Raw genomic sequence first — 10122 nt, forward strand, 5'->3', positions numbered from 1 at the left:
GGACCACCGTGTCCAAATCTTTCCCAAAAATACAATTTCAAGTAATCTGGCCATACATCCCATTTCTCAGACCACATGAAGATTTTTGGTCATCTCTGATAATTTCCTATTTTTAATAAATCACAGGGATTAAGTGCTTATACTATAATAAAGAACCAAGAAAAATATCTATATTACTGTTAGTCATTCCTGACATCCTTAGTCTTGGAAAATTTCCTCAAATTATCAAAGTGGTATACATTTTTATATTGCCCTTTGTGTCCACATGATTTGCCTTTAAAAGCATACAAAGCAGTGCTCTAATACAGGTTCTTGGTGTCTAGAATCACTTGATAATCCTTTTTGAGATGACTATTTTTCAATGTTACAGAACTGTGCATCAAGTTCATCAGTTGTACTATCTTACCTAACACCAAATCCTACTCTTTCCTTCCAAATTATAAGCATGTAGTCATCTAAAATCCTTACTTCCCAAGCATACTATAACTTCACATCACTTTTCACCTACTCCAACATCAATCAACTTTCTATTACCTGTCCACCTTTGCACATACCAATGATGTGAATTTCTCAAACTACTAAACTTTCTCTTTCACTTCCTCATCCCTGGATATCTAAATACCTCTCAACAGAAAACTGCTACATAAACTGCATTGCACTTATACACTGATTTCAAACATCTGAAGCCCTGTCAGGTAATGAAACTAAACAAATTTTATTGGGTAAATATTTCAAATAGAATTTTGATTACCATGAATTTTTTCTTAAGGACCAATTAGAAATACCCTTCTAATTGGGCAATTAATTTATCCTAGCCTCTTTCCTCATCTGTAAAATGAATGGTTTGCACTAGGTATTTTTAAAATTCTCTACCAATTCCCAAAATCTACAATTCTTTGTCTTAAAGTCTTTATTTGTTCAATCTAGTATCAATGCTATACCGTGGCATTTTGCTAGATTCCAAAAACTCAGGAATCACCGGTTTCTAAGTCCCAGCTAAGGTTGCAATACACTAAATTGGGAAAACCCAATTTAGTGAACTGTGAAATTCCTTCTAAAATAATTAAACTTCTGAAAATGAAGAAAATCTCCCTCGGAAGGGATTAAAGTAACTAAAATAAATACTAGGCAAACAAATATAAAGAAACAAAAAGCTTACAACATATATTATGGTATGGTAGAAAGAGCACAGGACTGAGAGTCAAGAAGTTGCTTCTAGTGGCAGCTCTGCCAAAGGCTGTTATTTTAGACAAGTTGTAACCTCTGGCCTTCTTCCTCATCTGTGAAATGAAGGGATTGGACTACATGATCTTGAGGATTCCTGCCAAATCAAAATGGTTCTAAGATATCCTTTGATTTTTAAACCCCACAAGTGATATAAAATTTTACAAAGGTATAGTCAAGAGATGTCACTACACACAACTGACACCACTGGCTTAAGCCTCTGCTAAATGAAATAATGGAATCTGGGTTATGTGCTCTTGTGGGAAAGAAGCAGAGGATTTGGGGCCCTATGCTGCTCTTTAGTTGTCTAATGTTTGAGTAGACCCTTTCCTTTGTTTCTGATTCTCTATGGTTAATCCTTCATGACATAAGATAATTAAAGACTGAGTGATCAACATAAATTTTTTTTTTTTTTTTTTTTTTTTTTTTTTGCGGTACGTGGGCCTCTCACTGTTGTGGCCTCTCCCGTTGTGGAGCACAGGCTCCAGACGCGCAGGCCCAGCGGCCATGGCTCACGGGCCCAGCCGCTCCACAGCATGTGGGATCCTCCCGGACCAGGGCATGAACCCGTGTCCCCTGCATCGGCAGGCGGACTCTCAACCACTGCGCCACCAGGGAAGCCCTCAACATAAATTTTAAGCCACATTTTTTCTCAATCTAGAGAAACATATTTAAAAGAGAGGCCAGAAAAGTGAAATTCTCTCTATGGATTTGAATAGGGCCTTTCCTACAGCATTAGGTTAACATTAATATACAATTATGATTATGGTGCTATGAATTCTCAACTGTGTATATTACTCACTTTTTAGGTTATTCTCAGCAAAATTTAATCCAAGTTGGTATCCTCCTGCTACCCGGCCGGAGTACTTCTCAGCCACCACCTTCTACCATTAGTAAGAATTTATTTTAATATTAGCCTAAGTAAAACACAATCAGGAAAATAAATCTACAGAAACATTATATAATGCATCCCAAGTAAAATGTTTAGAATATTCAACATTTTGGGATAATGCAATCAAAAATGAATCTTTATAGTGAATGCTCTATTTTTATGGATGAATTATATCTAAACTTTCTACCAGAAAACTATCAATACTTATGGATAATCTAGTTTATTTTATAGATCTTGAAACCACTCACCATAATCAGAATTTCATAAAGTATCTATTTTGAGTTATGTGAATTTTAAAACCATATATTTAGGCCATTACACACATCAGATCATTTATTCATTTGTAAAACTAACTTTATAAGGGCATAAATTCCTCTATGATGCTACAGTAAATGTTTCCACACCACTGTGGGGGGGGGTCCTTAAAAAATAACAGCAAGTCCTATTGGCACAAGTGCTTTTTGATTTACTCTTCTCAAACCAGTAAAGCTTTGACATTGGACAAGTTTATTTTTGTCACTTTCTATTCATATTTTACAGGAAAACAGTGAACACATCCACTCCACTCTATTCTTCACGATAACAGTAGTTTCTCGAAGTACAACAGATCAACTGACTTGATAGTTAATCTTTTTAAGGTAATTATTGAGCTTTTTATTTCACAGAACACAATCCATCATTTTTTTTTTTTAATTTGGCTCCTTGGATTATGAAGCTAAAGATTCTGACTCAAATTTTTTTTACAAGTTTGTTACTGTTTCATTTTTTACTCTAATATCAAATTAACTACATTTGAGGTTTCTGTCAAAGTTTTCATATTTAATTCATTTTTTTCATGATTCCAAATCCATTTGGGATTCTAGAATAAAACGTGTGAATGCTCACTACATATTTCTTTTACTAAAACATTGAAGAATAAGGAAAAATCTAATAAATCTGTGAAACTGCAATTAGAATCTGGACCCAAATGCTAACATTCACACCATAAAATTTTCTATACATTCTACAGATGTAGGAGACTTATTAATTTATATTATTCTACAAATATATACTCTATATTTAATTTGATTTAACCACATTCCATAAGTTGAATTTGAGGGGTGTTTTTAAAGCTTTGAGAGTTTAGTGTTTAGTTTGAGTGTTTAGTGTTTATTTTTGTAATCCAACAACTTTATCCAAAAATGCAGAAAATTTTTCTGGCTGGCCAGGAGGAAAACATTTCAGTGTTGAAAAGTCCATTGACTGTAACAGCCCAGGAAGCATGCTAAAACAAAAGAAGAAAAATATTAGGTAATATGGGAGAAAATTCCGTAATTCAATGCTGCCCACTTGATGACTGAATCTAACTTCCAAGAATATTGTGATGGTTCTCAACCTGTGTATGTGAATTTCAATGTATTTTAATATTATAGGTATACACAATAATAATAAAATAATACAAAGCGCATTACATGTCAATAGCAATTCAACATTTTATCTTTTACATCAACTGAAATATTTCAGAAATGGTATTTCATGAAAGATGTGGTCACATGGCTTTGGAACACTTCTCATGACTGGGCAGATATAACTTGAAGCAAACTCAATTTATGAAAACAGAATAAATGAAACCAAAAGTAACAGCTGCAAGACAAGAACAATAAGCTGGGGAGACTACTAGACCATGCATGAAGATTGTGAAATAATTTTTGCTAGTAATTTACTACCATAAATCCATATATAACTAAGCAACATACAATCGCTATGCACGTTGGAAATAAGGTTCAGACCCACAACATAAAACTATTACTTCAGAAATTTAATTAAACCAGCCACTTAAATTAGAACAGACAATCATCCAGCCTACATTTGGGGCAAATAAATGATATACCTAAAATAAAAATACAACTAATTATTGATTCTCCTTATGGCATCCACGTGTGCAACTTTCTTGAAACTAATACAAGAAAAAAAGAATTCTAAAACTGAAAAAAAAATAAATAAATTGGAGATTTGTACAGCTCCTTTTTCAGCCTGAGTAGAGAGTCAGGATGTGTCTATGAAATCAATGTTTTCCCCTTTTTAATGTACTAACATAAAAATCGAAGCTGATTTAATGTTTAGAATGAAAATACTCATCAAAAGTGTCTGGAAAAATTGACTTGCATAAACCAAGGAAGATGAACGTTGATTCCTCTTCAAAAATGGTATTAACCCCTAACAATCTCAACTACCTAAGGACAGATATGCCCATTATCTGAAGCCCACATAATTCTGATTATCTAGCTTCTCCCCTGACTCACAATATTTTAAGAATCGCTTCTATATTACAAAGCCACCCTGACATTCCCTCTCCTCCATCATTATGGGGATTAGGACACCAACCATTGCTCCTGGAACAATCAATGAATCTGTCTCCTCTCAATGAGAATAGGAAACTTTGTCTGTTTTTGTTCACTGATGATGCCAAGTACCTAGAATAATGCCTGGCACACAGTATGTGCCCAATAAATAATGAATAAACAAGTATTTACTGAGTGCCTAAGACACAGAAGCAGTAATATTAAAAGAAAAGCTTATGTTCTAACCAGTTTTTTCTAAGGTTTATTTTCAAATTAATTTCAATTTATTATAACATAAGAAATATTCATTTTGTAATACTTCTACGAGGTCTTTTCTTTTTAAAACATCAAATTAGGATAGCTTTTAAAGTCCAACAATTGGGAATTACTGACCTGACCCTTTGGCAAGCTTCTAGTGTCTGAAGAAAAATTAATAGAAAACCAGCAATTTTCTTCATCCTTCTATTGTGATGTTGATCAGTTCTTGCTGAATTCTAATATACTTCTAGAAAATAATACTCCTTACCATAAAGCAATTCCTCTGCTTAAAATACTCCCATGGCTTCTTATTAAACACAGAATAAAATCAGAACTCTTCTGTGAACTATCCCCACCCAGCTTCATCTTCATACTACATTCTCTCCCTTGCTTACTGTACTCCTGCCACACTAACCCTCTGTTCCTCAAACACACCAAACTCCAAGCTCATTCCCAACTTAGGGCCTTTGCAATTGCTGCTGTTCCTTCTGCCTCTACAGCTTCACATGAGTGGCTCTTCCTGGTTATTCAGGTCTCAGCCCAAATGTCATATACCCAGTTATGCCTTCCCCGACCATTCTAATTAGTCTTCACCCCAGCTATCACATCACCCTGCCCTATTTTCTTCATAACACATTTCACCATATGAAATTATCTCGACTGCTTATTTATGAACTGTTTACTGTCTATCTCCCACCACTAGAACATAAGCACCATGAAAGCAGGGACTTTACGTCATGTTTAGCACTGTTATCCACAGCACCAAAAACAATGCCTGCCATGTATTAGATATAGTTGAATGAATGAATGAGTAAATTTAATTTAGGGATTCCAGTGGATTTACTGAAGGCAAAACCTTAATTAAAAATAAGCAAATGCCTTCCTTAAATAATGAAAAATAATGAACACAAAAGTTTATATTCTCAGAGACCTGCACACCCAGATGAATACACACAGATACGTGCACACACACACATTCAGATATTCACATGCAATGAAATAAGCATAGACACTGAAAGAAATACAACACAGATATCACAAAGTAGAAGACAAATGATCAGGTTTTACAGGTGAGAAAATCAAAATGTTTGCTAAGTGGGAGAAGGTAAGAGATCAAAGATACAGGCGGGTTAGGCAGGTGGGTAAGAATAGCTAGGAAGGAATTAAGAGGTCAAATAATCAGTCTCTAGTATACCTGCAGGTACAGTAAAAGAGATGCCCGTCTTTGTGTAGCTGCTTTGCCAATTCCAGCTGATGATTGTTCATCAACTTTTCATTTATAACCACTATGAGTGGCTTTCTTTCTTCCAGAGTCTCCAAACAGCTTCCTGCACCTACAAAAATATACCAAATTTGTTAACACAGTTTAAAAAAAAGTTAGTGATTCACCAGGCCTTATAACTAGAACTCAAAAGATGAAAAATTTAGTTGGCAACACTACAAATCAAGTCTTTTAATTATACATCCAAAATGACAAAAAACAGTTATGAGTGGTCTCTAGTGTTACAAACCTGACTTGAAAAACACATTCTTTATCACTGCCAACAATATCAGTGCTTTGCAACTTGCCCTCTAGTAGTATGCCCTGGGCATGGGCCTTGAATCCAAATAAGATTCAGGTTCAACATACTGTACATGAAGCCATACTGCACTTCTATTCAAACACAAGTAAAAAAGCAAGCCTTCAGTAGTGACAAGCACCAATAAAGGAAAACTTTGACCACTCCTTATGAGTCTGCTTGTCAAAAGAGTCAAGGATAAATCTCCACAAACATGCATATATACAATATTTGGGTCAATTCAACTTTTAACTCTAAACTCATTTAGATAATTTAAATGGGAGCGAGGGGACTGCTAAGTGAGCAGACAAATCCTTTTTGGGTAGACGATACCAGCACCAGACTGTTATCTGCCTGCCGCTTACTGACTGGACAAATTACTTAACCTTTTAATAGAAATGTAAAAAATCTTCCAAAGCCAAATTCTCAATGACCAATCCGACCAATCAGATGGCTGAACGTTCCTGCAGACCTAAGCCCAGATACTAATTCCCACTGACAACTCTTGACACATGTCATTGGATAACTTATTTTGCTTGTGTTTAGGGTTTCTGTAAACCCTAAAGTTTACAGTTCTGTAAACTGTAAAGCTGGCCTTCAGTGATTGATTTCCCATTTTTCTATCACCCAGAATTATAAATTCTCTCCAATAATGTTCCCGACTGCTATATTGCAATCAGTATTTTATTCAAAATGGCTACCGGTGAGTTACCCTAGTGATTTTATTTTACATCAGAAAGGTTCGAGTTTCTGTTCTTATTTGTTGTCTATCAAAAACCAAACCGGACAGTTCTACGGCACTTTACCGGCGTGACTAATAACAAGATCTGCTTTCTGAAGGTCTTCTTTCAATGAATCCTTGTATCTGTAAACATCCAGAATAAATGACTCCGTACTGAATGGTTCAGGTACCACCTTTCCTCTACCTATTTGTAGGACAAGTCGGTTGTAACCGAGGCTCTGGATTATCTGAAACGGGAAAAAAGAAAAAGCGGGCCTTTTAAACAGGCTACTGTAAAAACAGTAATATCGACAACAAACCACCCAATCGGAGCACGAGCTGCCGAATAAATAGTCGAACTGGAGCCCGTTAGTTTTTCAAATGGCTCCTTTTCCCCCCGTCCCGGGCCCCGACTTGGCACCTCACTAGCCCTAAGGGACCTAAACGCCCCAGCTCATCCCGTCGTGACAGAAATGGCCCAGCAAGAACTTGGAGACCAACGCAAAGACTCTGAAAAAGGCGTCGCAAACTAGGGAGGGAGAGCAAGGAACAGCGTCGTCGTAGCACACGGCTGGGACTGCGCGAACCACGAGCCCTAAGGAGAGGGCGCGCTCGGGGGATGCCGCGCCGCGCGTGGACGCCGGCCGCGAGGGTGCCTGAGCCGGAAGTAAGGCACGGCGGCCTCGGCCCGAGCGCGGCGGGGCAGGGCGCCGAGCGGACCGGCCGGGTCGGGCAGGGCAGAGCCCGACGGAGCGCGTCGACCGCGCGGCCCCAAGGGGCCAGCGAGGCGGGCACAGGCACGGGCCCGGGAGGCGGGCCGGAACCCCGGCTCGGAGAGGCGGAGCCGCTGGAAGGAGAGGCTAAGCCGGAAGAGAGGCGGAGGCGGAGAATCCGCGGAGAAAATCCGGGAGAAAGGAGGAACCGGAAAAAGGACGGGGAGGAGCGGCCCGGCAAGGCTATAGGAAACGGGAAGAGGAGGCGGAGGACCCCAAACACCGGGGGAGCTGGAGGAAGGCCCAGTCAGGCGCGGGGAGGAGCCAGCTGATGGGCGGCGGCACCAGAGATTGAGCTGCCAGGGATTCTTCCCGAGTGCAACCGTCAGGCAAGGTTACCGAGGTTAGCGGTCAGGCTGGTGGCGGCGAGCGGCGAGCTCAGCGCGGGGAGCCCAGCCGCCGCTCGCCTGCCTCCCGCTTGCCTCCCGCTCGCCTCCCGCTCGCCTTCCCCACTCACTTGCAAACTGTCGGGCGCCGACACACATGCAATAAGGTCGTCAAAGCTGGTGGTCCCTACAGTAACAAACACGCACTTCATCGCGCGTGACCCACAACCACGAATATCAAGGGCCGGACGTGACGTAGCGGACACCACGTGGACGCCGCAACGGCTCTAGGTGCGGGAGGCGGAAGTCGGGCGTGGCCGCCAGGGGGCAGCAGCCACCTGAACTGTGTCGCCGGGGATGAGTTGGGAGCAACGAACGCTCCTGGCCTATGTGCGGGGCACTGTTGTAAGCCCTTTGCGTGTAGAAGCTCATGGGACCCTCACAGTTAAGGAGGTGGGCAATTGACAAATTTATTTTTTTCAAAAGTGGGGTTTAAAAAAATAATCATGAAGCCTCACACCCTTGTGTTTGCATCCTTGCTCGGGTACCACAGCTCTTTTAATGATATAGAAGTTTGGGATTCTTTAGCCAAGATACATTTGAGAGATGGTTTTACTTCAAGTCTGTTGAGGGCATCTGAAAAAAAAGTGCCTTTTAAAAATCGCTCATCAGCCTGGGCTCTTCTTCCAGCTGTGGTTCTCGAGAAACCAGAGCCCTACAGAGTCTTGGAAGCTGCAGAGAAACAGTAAGCTCCATTAGCAAGCATTGTGTGTAAAATAGAGGCTTTTTTTTTAACATCTTTATTGGAGTATAATTGCTTTACAATGGTGTGTCAGCCTCAGCCTTACAACAAAATAAATCAGTTATACATATGTTCCCATATCTCTTCCCTCCTGCGTCTCCCTCCCTCCCACCCTCCCTATCCCACCTCTCTAGGTGGACACAAAGCACCGAGCTGATCTCCCTGTGCTATGCGGCTGCTTCCCACTAGCTATTGATTTTACGTTTGGTAGTGTATGTATGTCCATGCCACTCACTCACTTTGTCACAGCTTACCCTTCCCCCTCCCCATATCCTCAAGTCCATTCTCTAAGAAAAAAAAAAAAGAGAGGCTTTAAGGCCTGAAGCCTACATCTCTGTCATTGAACCCATCCATTGAACCATTTAAAACGTAGAATTACCATAAATTTAAATTATAATAAAATGTAAAATTATACATTAGCATGAATAAATACCACATACATATTATACTTAGGCAATCAGGTACGGGAGAGGCGATTTCTCAAGACTCCTCTTCTTTGTCCTACCACCATTACTAAGATCATTGCCTGCTTTATCTCATTCTAATGTTTTCTGTATTTCCTACTTAAAATTTCAGTTTAGCTAATATGGATGTTTTGCTCTGCCTGGTTAAATACAGAAGGGAAGGTATGAGAAGAAACTCTTAACACGAGAAGGATTAGAGGTGAATTAAGCCTAGAACATGGGCTAAAAAAACCTATTAAGCCTATTTCTAACAAGACTGTTTCTCTAAATCTTGTAGGTTGAGTACATGTCTTTTTGAGGGGTGGTATGCTCTACCCCTTTCTTGATACCAAATTTCATGAATTAATAAAACTAGTTTCATAATAACAATAAATGTAGAAAGATCATGGTTAAATAATAAAATATAAGCATATTTTCTGCCCAATAAGAGGAATAAAGTATGAATATTTATTGGACTATAAAGACAAAAAATATTCCAAAATATTCTGTAATTCAGAAAGATCTTGTGTCTATGATATCTTTTCCTATATCTGGAAGATATAAATTAAAGGAGCACTGTTCTGATGAGCTCATAGAGAGAATAAGCACATACAGAAATTGAATAGTCTTAAATTTCCAGAAAATAAGAAAATTGAATATCTGATGAAACTGAGCCCCGCTAAAACAGTTTCCTTACCGAGTTAATGATTAATCTCTCTATTCAAAACTTTTTTCCCTTTCTTGTGCCCTCTGACCTCAATCCTATGCTAACTGAACACTAACCAACCAGAGTCAGGTGACTA

The 10122-nt window shown here is 39.2% G+C and overlaps 1 protein-coding gene across 1 annotated transcript in view; it reads right to left on the reverse strand.

Moving 5' to 3' along the window:
* The window catches only part of ALG13 (ALG13 UDP-N-acetylglucosaminyltransferase subunit), a 74340-nt gene extending 65986 nt beyond the window's left edge, over positions 1-8354 (reverse strand). The window contains 5 exon segments of the mRNA XM_060292005.1: positions 2027-2108; positions 3284-3380; positions 5891-6029; positions 7061-7223; positions 8206-8354. Coding sequence (XP_060147988.1) covers positions 2027-2108; positions 3284-3380; positions 5891-6029; positions 7061-7223; positions 8206-8286 — 562 coding nt within the window. The 5' untranslated portion in view covers positions 8287-8354.
* Between the last annotated feature and the right edge of the window lie 1768 nt (positions 8355-10122).

This window comes from Globicephala melas, chromosome X (assembly GCF_963455315.2).
Source record: "Globicephala melas chromosome X, mGloMel1.2, whole genome shotgun sequence".
Taxonomy (NCBI): domain Eukaryota; kingdom Metazoa; phylum Chordata; class Mammalia; order Artiodactyla; family Delphinidae; genus Globicephala; species Globicephala melas.